This window comes from Trypanosoma cruzi, genomic scaffold, assembly GCF_000209065.1.
Source record: "Trypanosoma cruzi strain CL Brener 1047053516597 genomic scaffold, whole genome shotgun sequence".
Taxonomy (NCBI): domain Eukaryota; phylum Euglenozoa; class Kinetoplastea; order Trypanosomatida; family Trypanosomatidae; genus Trypanosoma; species Trypanosoma cruzi.
Genome location: NW_001849535.1, coordinates 36,906 through 56,828, shown reverse-complemented (window position 1 = coordinate 56,828; position 19,923 = coordinate 36,906). Strand labels below are relative to the sequence as shown.

The 19,923-nt window shown below is 49.2% G+C and overlaps 6 protein-coding genes across 6 annotated transcripts, besides 40 other annotated features; all 6 read left to right on the top strand.

The window, feature by feature from the left end:
* Positions 1 to 8,903: part of a sequence feature (heterozygous, Esmeraldo-like haplotype) that runs on past the window's edge.
* Tc00.1047053506529.140 (hypothetical protein, conserved) lies at positions 9 to 1,070 on the top strand (the record flags this gene model as incomplete). Its single annotated transcript, XM_816846.1, has 1 exon — positions 9 to 1,070. One exon carries the CDS (start codon positions 9 to 11, stop codon positions 1,068 to 1,070), a length of 1,062 nt encoding a protein of 353 aa, XP_821939.1.
* Positions 1,249 to 1,283: a sequence feature (A-rich).
* Tc00.1047053506529.130 (hypothetical protein, conserved) lies at positions 1,354 to 5,316 on the top strand (the record flags this gene model as incomplete). Its single annotated transcript, XM_816844.1, has 1 exon — positions 1,354 to 5,316. The coding sequence occupies one exon, from the start codon at positions 1,354 to 1,356 to the stop codon at positions 5,314 to 5,316; it is 3,963 nt and encodes a 1,320-aa protein (XP_821937.1).
* Positions 5,327 to 5,399: a sequence feature (CT-rich).
* Positions 5,716 to 5,844: a sequence feature (A-rich).
* Tc00.1047053506529.120 (uncharacterized protein) lies at positions 5,882 to 7,684 on the top strand (the record flags this gene model as incomplete). The annotated part of the gene is made up of 1 exon (XM_816842.1): positions 5,882 to 7,684. The coding sequence occupies one exon, from the start codon at positions 5,882 to 5,884 to the stop codon at positions 7,682 to 7,684; it is 1,803 nt and encodes a 600-aa protein (XP_821935.1).
* Positions 6,107 to 6,136: a microsatellite.
* Positions 8,331 to 8,357: a microsatellite.
* Positions 8,359 to 8,638: a mobile genetic element.
* Positions 8,449 to 8,473: a microsatellite.
* Positions 8,870 to 8,897: a microsatellite.
* Positions 8,904 to 9,398: a sequence feature (areas merged during assembly that could not be assigned to a particular haplotype. This can correspond to areas where the two haplotypes were merged or to regions with more than two copies in the genome that were merged during assembly.).
* Positions 8,975 to 8,996: a microsatellite.
* Tc00.1047053506529.110 (hypothetical protein, conserved) lies at positions 9,360 to 10,250 on the top strand (the record flags this gene model as incomplete). Its single annotated transcript, XM_816840.1, has 1 exon — positions 9,360 to 10,250. The coding sequence occupies one exon, from the start codon at positions 9,360 to 9,362 to the stop codon at positions 10,248 to 10,250; it is 891 nt and encodes a 296-aa protein (XP_821933.1).
* Positions 9,399 to 10,308: a sequence feature (heterozygous, Esmeraldo-like haplotype).
* Positions 10,309 to 10,612: a sequence feature (haploid, Esmeraldo-like haplotype).
* Positions 10,445 to 10,467: a sequence feature (AT_rich).
* Positions 10,541 to 10,577: a microsatellite.
* Positions 10,590 to 13,013, top strand: Tc00.1047053506529.100 (hypothetical protein, conserved; the record flags this gene model as incomplete). Its single annotated transcript, XM_816838.1, has 1 exon — positions 10,590 to 13,013. The coding sequence occupies one exon, from the start codon at positions 10,590 to 10,592 to the stop codon at positions 13,011 to 13,013; it is 2,424 nt and encodes an 807-aa protein (XP_821931.1).
* Positions 10,613 to 12,791: a sequence feature (areas merged during assembly that could not be assigned to a particular haplotype. This can correspond to areas where the two haplotypes were merged or to regions with more than two copies in the genome that were merged during assembly.).
* Positions 12,792 to 14,055: a sequence feature (areas merged during assembly that could not be assigned to a particular haplotype. This can correspond to areas where the two haplotypes were merged or to regions with more than two copies in the genome that were merged during assembly.).
* Positions 13,101 to 13,131: a microsatellite.
* Positions 13,162 to 13,194: a microsatellite.
* Positions 13,298 to 13,338: a sequence feature (A-rich).
* Positions 13,439 to 13,467: a microsatellite.
* Positions 13,477 to 13,501: a sequence feature (AT_rich).
* Positions 13,727 to 13,753: a microsatellite.
* Positions 13,795 to 13,876: a sequence feature (T-rich).
* Positions 14,056 to 19,413: a sequence feature (heterozygous, Esmeraldo-like haplotype).
* Positions 14,076 to 14,097: a microsatellite.
* Tc00.1047053506529.90 (puromycin-sensitive aminopeptidase-like protein, putative) lies at positions 14,163 to 17,705 on the top strand (the record flags this gene model as incomplete). Its single annotated transcript, XM_816836.1, has 1 exon — positions 14,163 to 17,705. The coding sequence occupies one exon, from the start codon at positions 14,163 to 14,165 to the stop codon at positions 17,703 to 17,705; it is 3,543 nt and encodes a 1,180-aa protein (XP_821929.1).
* Positions 15,081 to 15,104: a microsatellite.
* Positions 17,712 to 17,756: a microsatellite.
* Positions 17,823 to 17,850: a microsatellite.
* Positions 17,872 to 18,025: a sequence feature (A-rich).
* Positions 18,101 to 18,137: a microsatellite.
* Positions 18,227 to 18,493: a microsatellite.
* Positions 18,499 to 18,677: a microsatellite.
* Positions 18,706 to 19,001: a microsatellite.
* Positions 19,026 to 19,369: a microsatellite.
* Positions 19,386 to 19,740: a microsatellite.
* Positions 19,414 to 19,923: part of a sequence feature (areas merged during assembly that could not be assigned to a particular haplotype. This can correspond to areas where the two haplotypes were merged or to regions with more than two copies in the genome that were merged during assembly.) that runs on past the window's edge.
* Positions 19,748 to 19,774: a microsatellite.
* Positions 19,836 to 19,868: a microsatellite.
* Positions 19,881 to 19,923: part of a sequence feature (T-rich) that runs on past the window's edge.

Sequence of the window (19,923 nt, the reverse complement as noted above, 5' to 3'; positions counted from 1 at the left end):
GGGTGGGGATGATGCCACAGGAGGCTTCACAGCATACAGCCGCGCATTTCCATCCGTATGGTCGTGAGATGGAGAATGACTTTAAATTGTTGGCAATGAACGCCACTGCTTTTGTTCCAGGCAGTGTCGAACGGCTTCGTGCATCTTGTTGGATGTCAGATGGTGAGCGTTTCGTGGATGTGGTTGATACCGCAAATATCACGCCAATTTTACATCCGTGGTGGCGACGTCAGGTGGATGGCCCCATACCGTCTTCTGTCTTTTATTCTTCGGTACGGGCGGCACCTTTGGCGTTTCCACGTGCTGCACAAACTTCTTCTCTTCTTTATAGTGCAGATGGTGCTGTTGGTGATGCAGACAGACATGAATATCACCATCGTGACAATACTGCACTGCAGCGGTTTTGGACGACCCAAGAAAACGCCACCGGCGGGAATGTTCAAAGAGCACCGGAGACTCAGCAGCTCGCCACGGCGTGGTACCAGTTGAATTACGGCATACCGGTATCGTCAGGAGTTTTGGAGCAGCCGTATAATATCATTGAGGGGGCAGACGCGCCTTTGGCTGTGCCGGTTGCGAGGCCCTTGCCGGAGAGGGCGACTGCTCCTGCCGTGTCCATGCGTGATGCGGATCTTGTGGTCGACAGCCCTGCGCCGCTGGAGGACACGAGTGGCGGGATTCGCGAGGAGCTGCTGGCGTTGTGCCGACGTTTAGATGCGGTAGAAGCCGCGTGCTGCCTTCACTCATCCAGAAGCGCCAGGCGGGGAGCAGAGGTGACACCAATACCACCGCAACTGTCATCGGTGGAAGAAGCCGCTGCGCCGGTGGCACCCGTAACGGTTTCTCCTTTGGCCTCTCCATCACCGCCACGTTTGCGTGAATCGTCCTCTGGTGTCACATTGGAGCGCCTTATGAATGCTGTGCGCCGAGCCCGCGAGCGGGCGAAGGAACAGGAACAGCACCGGCAGCTGGGCTCGATGTCGTCTGCTTTGCTCAATGCAGATGCGTCATTTTCTGCATTGAAGACAACCGAAGACGGCACACCAGAGAAAGGGTCACAGAGGACGTAGGAGGCCCATTTATGACAGGAGAATAATATGGGAATCATGGTGGGACTCTTTTTTTTTTTTTTTTTTGTACTGTTGTGATTATTGCTATTATTGATACTGTTACTGCTTCTGAGTGCATGACTGGTTTCTGTGATTCTCTGACTTATTTATAGAAACGTGCCCGTACCCGTGTACAGCCTTTTCTTTCTGTTTTTTCTTTCTGTTTTTTTTTTTACCCGCTTATATAACACACGTACAAATGTGCTTTTGCTTGTGATGCCTTTTCTTTGTGTTGCTTGAGAGAATGCTTCCGCAACTGCAGGCTCATCCAGCCGGGGCGACACGTGTGTGTGTGGACGGCGAACATGTCTTGACGGGCGGCACCGATGGTGTTGTGACTTTTTATCCGAAGAAACGATGGCCGTCTTGCAAGCAGCTTTGGGCTCGACAGTGTCATGATGGAGCCGTCACATGCGTCGCGCTGCATGCTGTGTTGGGATTGGCGATATCGTGCGGCCGGGACGGTAACGTTGTCCTGCACGAGAACGTGCTTTCCGCCTCCACCTCACGCGTTATATGTCGTGTTACCGGTGAAGTTCGTTGTGTCTTGTTTGACACGGAGCGACGGCGTGTGTTTATTGGTGGTGATTCCCTGCGTTGTCTGCAAATGTCGCCACAAGGCTGCAGTGTCCAGACTATGCCGATGAATGTTCCACATCCGTTAGTTGGCCTTGCCTTATCTCCATGTGGAAATCTTATTTCCATGGCCTCTGCGAGCGGTGCCGTAGGCGTCGTGTCTGCATGCACTTCTATCAGCACACAGGCAACACCCTTTTCTCAAGAGGAACTTTTGCCAGAGCATCAGGCTGCGATGGAGCGGCTCAAAGGCGTCAGTTTTGTGCTTCCAAAACTTCTCTCCCCGACAGCGAAGCGTGACGACGCTGTCGCCTACCGACTGTGTTGGGCTCGTGGGGGCGATGGCTCTCTGCTGCTACTTGTCCCCGGTGTGACGGAGGCACAAGTGCTGCGCTTTGAGGAGGCCACTTCACCGCCATACAAGCACCGTCTCCGGCCCATTGCTGGGATTGACAGCTTTGGCATGACAGACTTACTGGGCGTCACGTGCTACTCACTCTCGACAAACATTCTCTGCGTTGTGCTTGCTGGCACCACCGGCGTTGTTGTCGCGAAGGTGGACGCCCGCAAGTGGGGGGTGACGCGCCTACAGGGGCAGAGTTTTACAGATGTGACGGACGTCCATGTGGATGCGATGAGCGGCGATGTTGTCGTTGGGACGCGGGACGGTGTTGTCACTTATCTGCGTCGTGAGGCGCCAAAGGCGTTGGGCTCGAAGAGGACGGCGGATGCGGGCGCCGGGCCTGTCGCCGGCAACACCGACGTGTCAAAGAGGAAAAAGATGCGAAGGGAAAACAGAATGGACGACGGAGAAAAGGCGCGGGACGGCGTCAAGAAGAATCCCCAGGACACTCGTCGTCAACCGGATGGCGATGACGGTGAGAATGGTGGTATCATCGGCGATAGCAGCAGTGAAAGCGGCAGCGATGTGGACGATGGAGCCTCGTCATCATCTTCCACCTCCGTCGCCAAGGAAGACTTCCGGCAGGTGGTGGATGATTTGAAACGTACCAATCCACATTACAAGGATGATGACAGTGAAGTGGAGGAACGACCTTCGCGGTGGCGGAGTCAGAATCCAAAGGAGGTTCTTCGAATTGCTGAGGAGGCTTGCCGTAAGCAGCGCTCTGTATTTCTTGACGACGAGGCAGAAGAGTCCTCTGATAACGATAGTGAAGGCAATGACGTCATGAATGGGGAGGAATATTTTAGTCGTGAACACGGTCATAATGGTCAAGATGACAGCGGGTCAATGGCGGATGCGACAGATGCAAACGAGTCATTGGCATCGTCGCATCCGCCACATGATTTCTCTGTGCGAGCAAAAAACGCAGGTACAGGGACGGCTGTGTTTGATTATTCCTTTCAGATTGGCGCGACACCTGTAGGGGAGGAGGGAAGTTGTTATCTAGCGTACAACTCTGTTGGCTACATTCACAGCACTGCCGACGGCACCAATATCCATTTTCACGACATGTCTATTCAAGCAGTGCGTATTTTGGAACGTGGCACCATTTTAATGGCTGCGTTGAGTCCTGTAGGAGCCGCATTTGTGTTGACGCAGGACGCTGAAATGGACAGCGTGGACGACACGCCGCGTTTGACTCTATACTACCGCACGTTTGTCGCCCTTGGGGCGCAGTCAGATTGGCGTGTGCGGCTTTACCCAGGCGAAACTGTTCGCTGCCTTACTGCCGGTATTCGTTTCACTGCAGTCGCGACGAGCCGTTATCTGCGGCTCTTCTCCCTTTCTGGGCTTGAGCTCGCCGTGCTCAGCCTTTTTCCTCGCATCGTTGCGATGGTGGGAACAAACAGCAGTAAAATTATGCACTCCTTCAAGGCCGACTTTGATCCGCTCGCGGTGTGTTATTTGGAGAGTGGTGGGGAGATGCGGCTGCAGGTGCTTGACGTGGGCTCGCGCTCCGTCGTTTTACCCCCTGTTGTTGTCCCTCTCACCACGCATTCGGATGGTAGTTTGCATCAGCTGCAGTGGATGGGGTGGTCCGAGGACGGTCCCCTGCACTTCGCTGACACCGCTGGGGTGTTGCGCATGTTTACATTCAATTGGGGAGGGAGTTGGATCCCGGTGCTGGATCCGCGGTGCATGGCGGACCAGACGTACAACTTGTGGATATGGGGCGTCAGCGACGAGGCAGTGTTTGCGTACCGTTCGTGCAAGAGCGACCCGCCGTACCCCGCTGCTGTCGCCAGTGGTTTACCAACGGAGCACGTGCGCCTGTTCCTTCCACTCACTCGGTGCGGTACGGAGAGGGATATGGTCGCGTGGGATCACCTGCTGCGACGGGAGGTGCGTGCGGATGAGGTGAAGCGACGCAGCACGTTTTACACCGCCGTCATTGCCAAACACGACGCGTTGCACGACAAGAAGATCATTGAGCTCTTTAAAAATGCACTGAAAGATCATCAGACGACACGTGCCCTGGATCTAGCAACGTATCTTGAACTAAGAGACAACATTGAGGTGTGCGCCAAGGAAGCCAACGCGCAGGGACACGGGAAACTTGTGCAGAAGTTACTTGCGCTGCTGGAGGTGCGGGTGAAGGCAAAGAAAAAGCGTCGGTGCACGTTGCCGCTTGAGGGGTCCGTCGTTAGTGAACGCGAGCGGGACCTGCTTTTGCGGAAGATGCTGGCGAAAGAAAAGACCTCTGGCGACGGAGCGCCGCAGCCGGCTGAGGGGGCGGTTGAAGCGACGGAGAAGGAAGTTTCGCCGCCGTCTTCCGCAGGAGTTCGCGCGGTAACGACGCCGGAGCGACGGTCACGTGTCGATGACGCCCCCACTTCTGTTGCGAGTCCATCGAGGCGGCACGTGACCTTCACGGATCAGGAGGGAACATCGCCAACGAAACGGCCTGCGGAGGTCACGACCACAACGCCAAGCCGCAGTGTGAACAGAGAGAGTAGCCACAGCCCCCAGCAGCTGACCCAGTCGACAACACCGCCTACCCGCACAAAGCCACAAAACCCTTTCAGCAAGCCTGCCAAGACGACGATGATGACGTTTACAAGTTCGTCGGCGCAACCACCGCCGGTCAGCCGCCCGTCATCTTTTTTGGTGCTTGGAGACTCGCAGTCGTCGATGGTTCTTGACATGGCGGAAGGACTGGAAGCGCAAAGGAAGCAGGAGCAGAAGTCGGTTTCTCCGGCGGCCAGCTTGTCAAAGCAGAGTACCGACATGAAGACGCGCTCACCAGAACCTTCTGCAGCCGCTGCCAGCGAAGGTAACAACCGCAGGAACAGCGTCCCCATCAATGGCAACAAGCGAGTTTTGTCGCCCGTTATTGACGCTGCTAAAGAACACCTGCGTCCAGCTGCCAACCTTTTTTGCCCAAAGGCGCTGCCTGTTGCGCGTCCCGCCGCGCTGGTGGCAACAGCAGACACGACAGCCGATGTTGTAGTGGATCCATTCCTTGACCAGCTAGAGGGCGGCACCCCTGTCACACTCGAGGCACTGCTGGTGGATGTGGGTCACGAGGCGTCGCAGAACGTTGCCCCACGCAGCGCCTCATTTGGAGAAGCGCTGCGTAAACGATACCGTGAGGAGGAGGAAGAGCACGACGAGGACGGGGATGGGGGCGTGATGGATATGGCGGTGCCGCGTATGGCGTGTTAATCCTCCCGCCAAAGAAGAAGAAGAAATTCAGAGGGGAGGGGGGAAACAAAAAAAAAGAGAAAGAAAAATGTGAAAGAAAAAAATGTAAGCGGTTTGCGGATATAAATTCAACCCAGAGAGAGAGAGAGAGAGAAGGGGGAGGGAGGGGTGTGAGTAAGCAAAGAGATTCACATAGAGTGCCAATGCATCATAGAGAGGAGAAAAGGAAACACACAGAAGGAGAAGGAATATAAAAGAGTACAATTGTGGTGATGGGAAGGGGAACGACATGAATGATGGAAAAGGGGAACCGGAACCCTAAGAAAAAAAAAAAAGAAAAAGAAGTGGAGTGTCAATTTTTTTTTTTTTTGCTTGTTTCTGTTTTACCAGACAGAGAAGAGCAGAGATGCTGTGAAGTAACTTCTCTGTCTCTCTCTCTTCTTTTTTTTTTTTTTTTGTTTGCTGCAGTCATGTGGACTTTCTTTTCTCCCCTCTCTTTTCTATCTTTGTATTGTGTTCTCTTTTTTTTTTTTACTTCTGTTTCCTTTTACTTGGGTAATTATACATATATACATGTGCGCAATGTATGTGTGCTTGCAGTTTTTCTTTAACGGCTGCGCTGGGTGGACAATTGGCTTCATTCATCATGCTTGTCAAGTTGATTTGTGATGACAGCTGCGGCTTTGTGAAGCGTCTGGGTGCATCGGAAAGGTGTGTTGCTTGGATCGTTGAGGAAGATCTCCCACTTTCAGACGCCGCGCAGATTGTCTCATTGAACACGGCCATTGCTGAGGGACATCGTGACCCCGGTAACAACAACAACAACAACAACAATACAACAGTGGAGGTGGCGGACTTAAGTGATTACGTCATTGTTACACCGTCGTCTGGGGAGCCGATTGATGTACGCCGCACCCCGAATGAGCTCGGCTTGAGGAATGGCACCACTCTGCGACTTGCACGCGCTGCCGAACAACCGCACAGCCGGATGAGAGCTCCATCCGATATGAGTCGCTCGGGAACACAACAGCAACAACGAGGACGACTGACACCACCACCGCAAAGTAACACGGAGGATGACACGGATGAGGAGAACGATGAGTTTTACGCGTCGCGTCAGATTGGTTGGTTTCCGTTTTTGTTGCGTCCACGTGAGGGGGAGCCGCTAGTGCTTATTAGCGACCCACTTAGACCCGTACGGGAGACAGATGCCGAGCCTAATACGCGGCCGCTGTGCGAGACATGCGGTGCTCTCATATCCCACGGCGATGCCCTTCGTGTCGCTGTCGACAGGCACTACAAGCCCATGCTGATGCATCAAGACCATCTTGAAATGTCCATGGAGAAACTTGGAGGGGGCCAGTTGCGACGTTGGCAGTCCCGCTTTATACAAATGTCAGAGAAGTCCATTGACTGGTTCGCTGAGAAGCCAAGGCCGGGTACCAAGAGCCGCATTCACGGCCACCGCTATCTTGTGCGCAACGGTCACTGCCATGTGGAGGCGATCATTCGCAACCCAGACCCGGAAACCCACACGTATTGTAGAGACAAAAACTACTACCACTTTGCGGTGATTTTTCGAGAGCCCCGAAAAATGTACTTTTTTCGTGTGCCGTCAGAACAGCAGCGGGCGCAGGCAATTGGATTTCTTGAGACCTGCATTAAACGTCTGCTGGACCGCGCCCCTGTTCGCAACCCTGTGACGTGGAAACAGCGAGTCGACCAGTTTCTTGCTAACGCGGCGCAGTTGGGCGAATTGCACACCACAAATCGCATGGCTATTGAGGCGCTGCAGATGAAGATGCAGTCCCTGGAGGATGAGCTGGCCGAAGCGTTGGAAGTGAAGCCAAAGTTGCTGGCCGCACTCAACACGGAGACAAGTTATGTGCAGACACTTCGTGAGGAGTTGGCGGGTTACGAGAACGATGTGAAGCGTGCACAAGAAAGGGTGAAGGCGGAAGAGTCCCGTCTTGCGGAGGAGCAGCGGCTCTTGCAGGACCAGGAGGCGGAACTGGGGGATGAGACATATAAGGTGACTGTTTTAAAGCAATACGCTCTGCAGCAACGCGAAGAGGCTAAGGAACGCGTGGCAGAACTTCGTGAGCGGGCAGCGGCGCTCCAGGAGGAAGAACGTGCCGTATTCTGCAGGTGGCGTCGATTGGAGGAGCAGCATCGAGCGCAGCAGGAGGCGTCGCGGCAGAACGGGTTGTATTCTTTCTCTGAAGACGGCGTTGGTATTCCGTCCGGCTCCCCACGTCTCTCGATGGAGCTTGCGGCGTCGGCAGCACGACTCACGCTGAGCTTGGAATCGGTCTGCAGCCTCTCCCCACCGTTGTGTTCGCCCCAACGTCCACTGATGTTCTCCACAAGCCGTGAACGCGAGTCGTAACGCGTGTCTTTAAGAAGCCGAGAAGATAAAGGGAGAAGAGAGAAGAGGGGGGAAACGAGTGCAGCATCTCCTGTGCACCTTTTTTTCTTTTCTTTTTCCTTGTTGTTTTTGTTGTCTTTTTATTATCGTATTATTCTAGTATGGTTGTTATTAATCTTTACTACTTCTTTTTGTATTGTTGAGGCATGAAAAAAAAAAAAAAAGGAATGCGTCTTACTTCCTCCTTCCACCACCACGTTCTGCTGCTCAATGTGGCTTAGCATGCATCACCTACACGTGCACATGTATGCGTTTTTGGTGATGCCTTTTTTGCCTTTTTTTGATGTCCGTTTCAATCGTGCAGACGTTCCATTTTATTTATTTACGTATATTTTTGTTTGTTGTTGTTGTTGTTGCTTGTGCGGGTCTTCAGGCGGTAAATAAATAAAAAAAAAAACATCTGTTTTTTGTTTTTTCTCGTGGCTGATGTGTTGAAAAATTCACCCTTCTGTTCTACTGTTTTTTTTTTTCCCTTTTTGAAGAGCTGTTTGCCAGTTGACATCCTCCTTTTTTTTTTTTTTTTTTTCCCCTTTCTCCCAGAAACACGAAGACACACAAACGAGGAAAATAATAATAAAATGGGTTTCTAGATGATGTATGTATGCCATTTTTTCTGTTTTTTTTTTTTTTTTTTGAGGAGCTTCTGAAGAGAATGTTCACGGGGCAAGTTGGCTATCTAATTCAATATATGTATGTATGCTGATAAAGGGGACTCTACATGACTCTTTATTTTATTTTATTTTATTTTATGAATTGTCGACTGGCACGGTTCCGGGAAGCAGGGAGGCCGTGGTGTCCGGACAATTTCTAATTGTTTTTGATTTTGCCGTCCCGCCCGCCCGCTTTGTGATCCTCACCCTGCGGCGTGGTCGTGTGGCTGGAGGAGTCCAAAGTCTGCCACCTCGTGAGTTATGAAGGCACACACACGCAGATGTATACATATATATACATGCACGCCCAACCCGGATGGAGGGATCACGCCGTGGCGGTGGCCACCACAATACGCATACATAAATATGCACTCACTTGGTGTAAACACTCATCGAGGAGCTGGCGAACTCCGTCCCCATTCCGTTCACTCCTTCTCATTCCCTTCTTGTGTGGCTCCTGTTGACAACCGCAAGTTCCGGTCGGCGGCCTGGATGAATATATATATATATATATATATATATATTTCCCTTCCGAATGCACTTATTGGAGTTATACCAGTGTTTCTGAATGGTGCTTTGCATCTGCCTTCTGCTTCATGGCTTGTTTGTTTGTTTGTTTGTTTCTGTGGGTTTAATAAACATACATACATACACACACACAAAAGAAAAGGTTGGTAACGAGGCGACGCCATACACACGCATATACGTACATATACAGATAGAATAAGAGTTAGCAACACAAGCAGCAGTAGAAGTGAGAAGGTTATATATATATATTAAGGTGGGGGTGTAGAGGGGTGGGGATATACAAATAAGAATTGTGTCTCAATAATTATAATTACTTATAGGAGGAAGAGACCCTCCCATTTTTTTTTTTTAGACACATACAATACAATACATAAATACTTTTTCCCTTTTTTTTTTTTTGTGTGTGTGTGTGTTTGTGTGAGATCCTGCATTAAGCTTAGAGTGAAACGCTTATTTTAATGTGCTTAGATGCCGAAAATAATCAGGGGTCTTTTTTTTTCAGCTGTTTACTTGTTACAGTTATTGTTTTTGCCCACGTTGCGAACTGCGGTGGAATGCCCTTTCATTTGATTAGGGGTTTTCTCTTTATTTTGGTGGTATTGATGTTGTTGATGTACTTTACCGGTACCTTTGCCCTTATGGGTGCCATGGCAGGCATCATTCGAAGTAGGAACACCTCCTTACGTTCTGCTTCTGGCATTGCGAGTTTTTGTAGGGAAATTCAGACTTTGGCGGCGAACCAACTGCTACAGATAATGGTGTTCATCACGGTGGTGTATCTCCTCCTGCAGTCACTTTGTGTCCCCGGCACAGTCGTGCTGAACGCCGTTGCAGGGGCGGTGTTGGGAACACCTTTGGGCGTGCCGTATTGCACGTTTATGGCAACTGCTGGCGCATCGTGTTGTTATATCCTCTCTTCTCTTATTGGGGTGCGTCTTGTGGAGCGGATGGATGGACGTTTCATGAAGGGTAAAGGGTTGGCAAAGATACGTTTGCAGGTAACTAGATACCGTGGGGATTTGTTTGTGTATCTTTTATTTCTTCGACTTACTCCAATATTACCGAATTGGCTTGTTAATTTAGCCTCCCCTGTGGTGGGTGTTCCACTGCGGGTGTTTGCACTGGCTACGTGTCTCGGTATTCTTCCACAGACATATCTTACCGTACGATTTGGTGCCTTTGCACTTAATTCCATTGGGAGAACAGGCCCTATTGTCTCCTGGTGGGATACACTCTTGTTGGTTGTTCTTGGCCTGACGATAGTTGCCGCATTTTGGCTTAAGAAACGATTTGCTGCCACGGTTGCACATGGTACTGGAGGACGGTCAATGACCATCATAGCGATCTGAGAGAGAGAGAGAGAGACATATATATCTATATATCTATATAGATGTCTCTGTGTGTGTGTGGGTGTGTGGGTGTAGGATCCTATTTTTTTTTCTTTTTTTTTGGTTTGTTTTGTGGTATTCGACTCGGTACCCCCCATCCACTCTCGCTACATGTATTTATCGTTATGTGCGCACCGCATTCCGAGCCATTTACCTTTTTTTTATTTTTTATTTTTTTGTGTGTGTTTGTGTGTTTGTGCGCGTGTGGGAAAGTTCACGGGCCGGAACAACCACACAACTTTTACACCAGAAGAGAGCGAGAGAGAGAGAGAGAGAGAGAGAGAGAGAAAAGTTACACGCATGTCGGCTCCTTCTGGTTCTCCAGACTTTGCCCCGTACGTGCCAGGGCGGGCTCCCTCACAGAGCAAACATCACCACACCGCTGCCAGCAGTAACGCGAACCGTAATTCCTGCAGCAGTTCCCTGCCGTCTATTGTCCCTTCCACAAGTCACGCCCGCGAGGCATTAGGCGGGGGGAGTTATGTAAACCCTCGCCCTCTGCAGCGAGCCACAACGACGGATCTTCTGCAGGTGATTGAGCAGCAGCGGAAGGACCTACTGGCTCGGACCGATAGCGTGAACGCCATTCAGCGAAATTTTGAGCGGTTGAGTGAAATGTACCGCGGCGACCGAGCCGAGTTGGAGAAATTGCGGGAGGAGGTGCAGCGACTCCGGGAGCGGGATGCCGCTGGCGAGAGTGAGTTGAAGGTTTACACCGCCGTGCGGGCGGAGTTGGAGTTCCTCCTGGAATCCCACAAAGAATTGCAGGAGACACGACGACAGGAACAGCAAAAATTTAAGAGCAACGCCAATGAGGCGCGGCAGCAGATGGAGAAGCAGCAGCGATTGGTTACTCAGCTGCAGGGCGAATGTGAACAGCTGTGTCGCGTCTCCACGGAGGGGGAAGAAAAGCTGAGACGCGTCACCTCGGAGCTTAAGGAACTGACTGGGGAGGTGGTGCAGTTCGCGAGGGAGGTGCGGGGCCGTGTCAACTCGATGCCCGTGGAAACTCTCACTCAAAATCACAGTCAGGAAATGAGTAGTAATGAGAGGAACATGTCGGATGCCGGGTGTACCGTTAGGGCTGCATTAACCGACGCATGGGACTCTGTTGACGCGGTGTGTGTTGCCCTGCGGAAGGCGCATGTTTCGATGGATCAAATGGCGAAGAGGCAAATAGAGAGGCACAACGTGTCATTATTGAACCTTATTCAGCAGATTGAGAGGATGGTGCGAGAGGCGGTGTCTCAGGAGGAGGCAGCGTGCCGTGAAACGATATATGCAAGACGACAATGCAGCTTACAGGAGATACACGAGCAAAATGAATGTTTACTGCGGCAGAGGGTGCAGGAGGAGCTCGTTTTGACGCGTGGTGAGGTGCAAGAGCGGGGGAAGGCACATGACAGCATTGTTTCCAACCTGGAGCGTCAGGTGGCGGATACCAAAAAACGTCTGCAGGATGCACAGGCGGAATATGAAAATTTACAGCAACGACATCAGACGGGTGTGACAACACTGAGTGAAATTTTTCAACAGCAGGCGTTGCAGTTGCGTGAGGAGATGCAAGAGTTAAAGACGCAGCATGAAAGGGAGGTAGCGACGCAACGTCGTCTGCATGAGTCCAAATTGCAGGCGTTACGTGAGCAACACATGTTGGCGTTGCAGAAACTGAAGGAGTCTTTTGTAGCAGAGTATGACACGAAGGAGTCTGTTTGGCAGGGTCGTCTAGGGAAGCTCAACGAGAAACTCACTCAATGCACGGAATGGATGCATGCCACACGCAGTGAGATGAAAAAAGTGCATGCCAGAGAGAAGACAACGTGTGATTTTCTTGACGCTTCACTCGTGGCAGCCAACCGTGCCCACGGCGAGTCGTTTCTGCGACATGAAGCAACCGTGCGCGAGGGACTGGTGGAGTTTGAGGAGGCACAACGTCTGAGCCTTGTGCGGCAGGCATCGGATGCATGCAAGACCTTTTCGGCAGCGGCCGAATGGAAGGCAGAAACGCATCGCGTTGCGTCTTTTAACGCCGTCGAGAAGGATGAGGCGACGCGGCGCTTTTTGATTTTGTTGGATGCGTGGGCGACGGCTCCCGTTGTGGAGTGCGGGCGGTCTCTGTTTGAACTGCGGCTGCAGGAGGAAAGGCGGCTTGCCGTGAAGGCGATGTGTTCTTCCCAACATGCGTCTCTGGAGGCGATGCGGCTGCAACTGCGAGAACTGCGCCGAGGGACTTTGAGCGTGTCGCAGAGTTTACATGACATGAGGCAGGAGCATTCTCGGCTATCTGGCTCAACATTAGAACTTACCCGACGACTGGAGTTGTCATGTGCGGCATCCACGTCTTTTTTTTTCCAGCAGCAGCGACAACAACAGGAGGAACGTGGAAAGACGATATTGACAATACGAGCGGTGATGCAGAAACTTATAACGGTTGAGGAGGCAGCAGAGAGCGCCTATTCGTGTGGGATATGCTTACAGGTGTGTCGCAACCCTTTGACATGTGTACCTTGTGGTCACACGTTCTGTGAGTTGTGTCTTTTGAATCATCCAAGGAATAGACATTCTACAGGAAATACCGCACAGTACTGCCCGGAGTGTGGCCTGGCGACGTGTAACATGGTGGTACGTGTACGTGCCCTCGAGACGCTCTCTGGTAACTTTAGCTTCAGGAAGAAGGGGGCGAAGGAACTGCAACGTGCGCTCGAAGCGCTGGCAACGCAGTGACAACCACTTCCCCCCTCTGTTTCAATACATGACATGCATTGCAAAACCCCATCACCGTACAGACGGAGCACATATGTACGTATAATATGTGTTGTGTTGTGTTGTGTTGTGTTGTGTTTAATCTTGTAATGTTTGATAGTTGATATGGTTATTTATTTATTTATTTATTTTTTATTTTTTTCCTTTTTTGCCTGTGAACTCTTACGGCTTGCTGGTCGGGCCAATAAATGACTATTATTTTCCCCCCGTTGATTCTGAATGCATGTCATTTCATTTCATGTATGTTTTTTATTTTTCTTCTTTCTTTTTTCTCTCTTTTTTCTTTAAATTTCTCTGCATGTCGGCCAGTTATCTGTGGTTTCATTGTTTCTCGTCTTGTGTCACCCCACGCAGCGTTAACGAGGCACCGCACGTGGCAGCAGAACAAAAAAAAGAAAAGAAAAGAAAAGAAAAGGGGTTGCTGTTTTTTTTTTTTTTTTTTTAATTTAGAGGATACGTGCCAAAACACAACAAAACAAAAAAGGGGGAGGGGTAATATTTCAGTATTTTACTCAATAATACGACATTCATTTCAAATATATACATCCATCATCTTTCAACCTTTTTTCCCCACTCCCTCTATCTGCTTATATACATTCCAATCTACACACATACACACATACACACATATATATATATTTGTGGAAGAAGAGAGGAGAGGTTTACTCGGAAGGAAAAAAACAAACAAACAAACAAACAAAAAGAAGATAAAAGAGGCGGTGTGGAATAACAGCAATAAACCAAACAACAAATAATAAATACAAAAGAAAGAAGGAAAGACATACACACACACACAGGAAGAAAAGAACAAAAAAAAAAAAGAATCTGAAGGATAGTCGTGTGCTTGTCTGCGTGCGTGAGGAGAACTTGACTGACCCACACCCACACCCATCCACATCCACACCCACACGTATATATCTATATCTATATCTATACGCACGAAGAAACAAGCAAACTAACAAAAAAGAAGTACGCACGTGAGTGTGCATCCGCAAAAAATCCCTTTTTTTTTTTGTGAATCGGTTTTTTTTTTTTTTTTTTTTTTGTGTCGCTCTCTTTTTCTCTCCCTTTATTGGTGGGAGGAGGGAGTACGTGGCGCGGCGGACGCACATGAAAGAACAGCGGCATCACCAACGCGGCAAAAAGGCGGCTGGTGATGGTGGCGGCGATGGTGAGGCGTCATTTCGGCTTCCCCGTAATTTTGTTCCCCGCCGTTACGATCTTTTTTTTGCTCCGCGCCCGGCCAAAGGCATTTTTTTTGGGGCTGCCATCGTGACGGTTGAGGTGGAGGCGCCGCTCGCATCGCCGACGCGGTGCCTGACGATGCACGCCCTCGAGCTGTCCATAGAACCCTCACACGTCTCGGTGATGCCGTCGCCGGGAAGAAGAGGGAGGCGGGACCTCTCTGGGGAGGTGGAGAAGCAGGCGGAGGAGGCGGAGCAGCTGCGGTGTGTTGCCGTGCACAGTTCTTGTGTGGATGAGACCATCACGTTGGAGTTTTCCTCCTGTTTGCCGAATGACGTGGGCGACGTGTTTGTCGTGGGCTTTTCGCACTTCACAGGCTTCATTCATGACTCAAGTGCCTCATGTGGTCTCTTCTACTCGAACAGTTACGACACGAACTTTCTCTCCACCCACCTCGAGCCGACAAACGCACGGCTTCTTTTCCCTTGCTTTGACGAGCCTTCGTACCGTGCCGTTTTTCAGCTCACGGTCGAGTTTGACAGTCGTTACACGATTGTCTCGGGGACAAGAGCGGTGCGGGAGGAACTTGTGGAGGTTGATGAGGAGATGTTTGCCGCGAGCTTTAGAGATCCCCCACTTTTTTGCTCTTGGGACGCCCTCCGATTCCTGGCGAGGGACACCAGCAACAACATAAATAGGGACAGTACAGGCGTCGGCCATGTTGTCGTGCGCGTGGATGACGGTGTGATTGCTCATGAATACGCCAATGTGAGTACGAATGACATCAACTTTGGTCCTGCACCCCATGCACCGGAGGTGAAGGGTTGCGTTGTTGTCGAAGGAGAAGAGGAGGAGGAGGAGGAGGAGAATGTTTTGAAGGCCGCAGGCCAACAAGAAGGACGATGTAATCCTCCTAAAAATTCTCGAAAAAACGATCCGCTAGTTTCCAGTTCTAATGATTCCCCTACCTGTTTTATACGTCGTGTCACCTTTGATGAGACACCAAAGCTCTCCACCTGCATTGTTGGCTTTAATACAGGGAAATTTTATATTATAGAGAGGGAAACGACTAAAAGCAAACTTCTTTGTCGCGTTATATTTCCTGCGGAAGTACAAACGAATCATGGATGGTATGCACTTGATCTTCTTACTAAGGCTGTGGCCTTTTTTGATGAATACTTTGATTTTCTTTTGCCATTGCAGAAACTTGACCTTGTCTGTCTCCGTTGTTTTAGTTTTCTTGGAATGGGGAACTGGGGAATGGTGAATATGCATTTGGACTACATGCTTGTGAATGAGTCTACCCCGCTGGAGCGACGACAGCGCATTGCTAGGCTTATTGGTCACAAGGTTGCCCACCAATGGGTTGGTGACTGGGCGACCGTTTCGTGGTGGAACTTTTTGTGGATGACGGAGGGGATTTGTCGTTGCCTTGAGTTCATGTTTGTTGACAGCGTGTTTCCAGATTGGCTTATATGGGACGAGTTCCTCACGCAGGTGCTGGACGACGCACTTGTACTGGACACACAGCCGGAGAAGACACACCCGGTGCAGTACTGCATTGCCAATCCAAGGCTTATTGAGGATTGCTTTGACTCCATCAGCTTTGGCAAAGGTGCGTCTATCATGCGGATGCTTTTTTCCCTGCTGGGGGGCGACTGCCTGCGTGCCGCCACACGGCGTTTGCTGCAACGGTGCAGCAACACTTGCTTTGATAGTCAGATGTTTCTTGACTGCCTTGTGCATGGTGAACACGAGGCAGAACGACGGGAGATGGCTGCCGCGGTGGTGCGCGGCGCGGAGGAGTCTGGGCATCCGCTGCTGTATGTGGAGCAAAAACCGGATGGGGTCTGTTGTGTCACGCAGTATCAGATGCCTGATCTACGACAGGGCATCTTGCAGACATATGTTAAACTTCAACAGGGAAAAGAAACGACGAATGCCATGGACTTAATGGCCCCACGGCGCATGCGTGTGTTTAATTGGAATGCCGAACATGTCTTACAACGATCCAATTATAACATTCATGCGAAAATTGTAGAGTTAGAGGAGATGGGGTGCTTTTTTGGGCGTACGTTTTGCATGCGGTCTTCGCAGGAGATTATTAAATGTTTCCCGGACCGGTTGATTTATTTGAACTACCGCGGGACCGGGGTACTGCGTTGTGACTATGATACCGCCACATGGCGACGTATTTTTGAAGTTGCACCTTTTCTCTCTTCACAAGATTGCATTGTGATCACCATGACGCTATTTCGGTTTCGAAACATTCATATTGGACAAGATGCTACCGATCGTATGGACCGTTGTGAGTTGTTGTTAGAGTGGTTAATGTTCATCACACAGAGCAGCGTTATGACCGCCTCCCAGTGGAGTTACATCACCCATCAAATTGAGTATATCTTTTATATGGTGCGGGATTATCCTTGTTGGGAATTATTTTCGAAATTTGTATGTTCCCTTTACACCCCACTGATACGTCGCGGTTCCCTCTCATTTGCGGCACAGGAACAAGCTGTAACTTTTGAATCCCGTCGAGATATTTCGAGGACAACGGTGCTGCACATCTTGCAAGTTCTTGCTATTTGCAATTGCCCAGTTATTCTTGATGAGTCTCGAGAACAGGTGGAACGAGCACTTGTGTCTATTATGCCACAATTTGCAAATGATTTTGCCAGGGGGACATTTACTACGCATAATTCGGTCGCATTTAACGTTTTCAATGACTCCGATGCGGTGGCGGTGAGTATTGCCATGCAATGTTTAATAGAGCACGGTGACATGAAGACGTGGTGGACACTTGCCTGCGTTGTCGCCGCCATCTTCAACATTTCACTTCAAAAGACCGCAGAGGAACTGCACCTCGATGTGGTTGAGGGAATTTACGTGGCGCACCTGGACGAGATGCATAAGAGCCGTTGGTTGAACATGATCGCCCCCGCTCTGTTTGCCTTTGACACCAGTAGTACATTGCCTTTTCTCCTATTGGTTCTGCACAACTTTAAGAGCCTTAACACCCCCATTGCAAAGGCCATCTTGCGCAACAAGCGGCTAGTAACATCTCTCTTTGAATGTACATCGTTGACTCAGTCCATGCCCCACATCACTGTTATTCGCCACCTTCTTATCATGCATGGGGCTATGCTCTGTAGCGACAGCAATCTTATTCTCCTCATGATGGCCTCCGTAGCGGGCGAGGCGGCAACAGAGCGGAGCGGCGGCGGCAGCAAGGGCAGAGGCAAACAAGAGCCTATGCGTGCAGGCGGCATGGTACGTTCACTGCCCGTCGCCAACGCCATCTTAGCAATGAAAACAAATTGCCTTTGGATGGACTACTGCTGTGACCACTACGACTCGTTTCTGTCAAAACGGTTCCGTGAGAAACAATTGACAACGACACCGTTGGGAACGCCGCGTGCATCTGTAATGGATATGGATACAATGGAGGAAGACGGGGTGAGTACATGAGGGAACAAAAAGAAAAAAACAAAAAGAAACAATCAAAAAAAAAAAAAAAAATAGTCCGTGGCTCTTCTACTCCCTCTTTTTTTTTTTGAAGGGGCACAGTTTTCTGCCTTTTCCCCCCTTTCTCTCTCTCTCTCTCTCCCCCTCTTCTAAATTCATCTCTTGAAAATCTGTTTTTGGATTTTTTTTTTGAATTTTCTTTTCTTTTTGTGTGTGTTGGTGTTCATTTATTTATTTAATTATTTTATTGTTTTCTTCATTGTTGTCGTTGTCGGTGGTGGTGGTGATTTTCATTTGTTTATGTGTTTTTTTTTTTTGTTTGTGGTGCCACTGCCTCTCTCCCTTTTTTCTCGCCCTAATTCTTTTCTTCCTTCTTTTGTAGAGAAACAACACAAAACAGAAGGAGGAGGAGGAGGAGGAGGAGGAGGACGGAGGCGTCATTTTGTTTAAGATGTCTGTCTGAAGTTGTTCTTTTCTGTGTTCTGTTTTCTGTGTGTAAATTTACAGTCTGTGGGAGGCAGTCCATGTATGCGTGCCTATATGTATGCGTGCCTATATGTATGCATGCCTATATGTATGCATGCCTATATGTATGCATGCCTATATGTATGCGTGCCTATATGTATGCATGCCTGTATGTATGCATGCCTATATGTATGCGTGCCTATATGTATGCATGCCTATATGTATGCATGCCTATATGTATGCATGCCTATATGTATGCATGCCTATATGTATGCATGCCTATATGTATGCATGCCTATATGTATGCATGCCTATATGTATGCATGCCTATATGTATGCGTGCCTATATGTATGCGTGCCTATATGTATGCATGCCTATATGTATGCATGCCTATATGTATGCATGCCTATATGTATGCGTGCCTATATGTATGCATGCCTATATGTATGCATGCCTATATGTATGCGTGCCTATATGTATGCATGCCTATATGTATGCATGCCTATATGTATGCGTGCCTATATGTATGCGTGCCTATATGTATGCATGCCTATATGTATGCATGCCTATATGTATGCATGCCTATATGTATGCATGCCTATATGTATGCATGCCTATATGTATGCATGCCTATATGTATGCGTGCCTATATGTATGCATGCCTGTATGTATGCGTGCCTATATGTATGCATGCCTATATGTATGCGTGCCTATATGTATGCATGCCTATATGTATGCATGCCTATATGTATGCATGCCTATATGTATGCGTGCCTATATGTATGCGTGCCTATATGTATGCATGCCTATATGTATGCATGCCTATATGTATGCGTGCCTATATGTATGCGTGCCTATATGTATGCATGCCTATATGTATGCATGCCTATATGTATGCATGCCTATATGTATGCGTGCCTATATGTATGCATGCCTATATGTATGCGTGCCTATATGTATGCGTGCCTATATGTATGCATGACTATATGTATGCATGCCTATATGTATGCGTGCCTATATGTATGCATGCCTGTATGTATGCGTGCCTATATGTATGCGTGCCTATATGTATGCATGCCTATATGTATGCATGCCTATATGTATGCATGCCTATATGTATGCGTGCCTATATGTATGCGTGCCTATATGTATGCATGCCTATATGTATGCATGCCTATATGTATGCGTGCCTATATGTATGCGTGCCTATATGTATGCATGCCTATATGTATGCATGCCTATATGTATGCATGCCTATATGTATGCGTGCCTATATGTATGCATGCCTATATGTATGCGTGCCTATATGTATGCGTGCCTATATGTATGCATGCCTATATGTATGCATGCCTATATGTATGCGTGCCTATATGTATGCGTGCCTATATGTATGCATGCCTATATGTATGCATGCCTATATGTATGCGTGCCTATATGTATGCGTGCCTATATGTATGCATGCCTATATGTATGCATGCCTATATGTATGCGTGCCTATATGTATGCATGCCTATATGTATGCGTGCCTATATGTATGCGTGCCTATATGCCTATATGAATGTACATGTGCGTTTGATGACTTTTTCTTCTTCTTCTTCTTCTTCTTTGTTGTTGTTGTCATTTGTGTTGTGGCCTCCGAACCGACGTTTTGTCCCACGGCAACGTAGACACACACGCACACAAACACAAACACAAACACAGAAAGAGCCCTTAAAAAAAAAAAAAGAGGGGGAAGAGTGGGTAAAAAAAAAACAA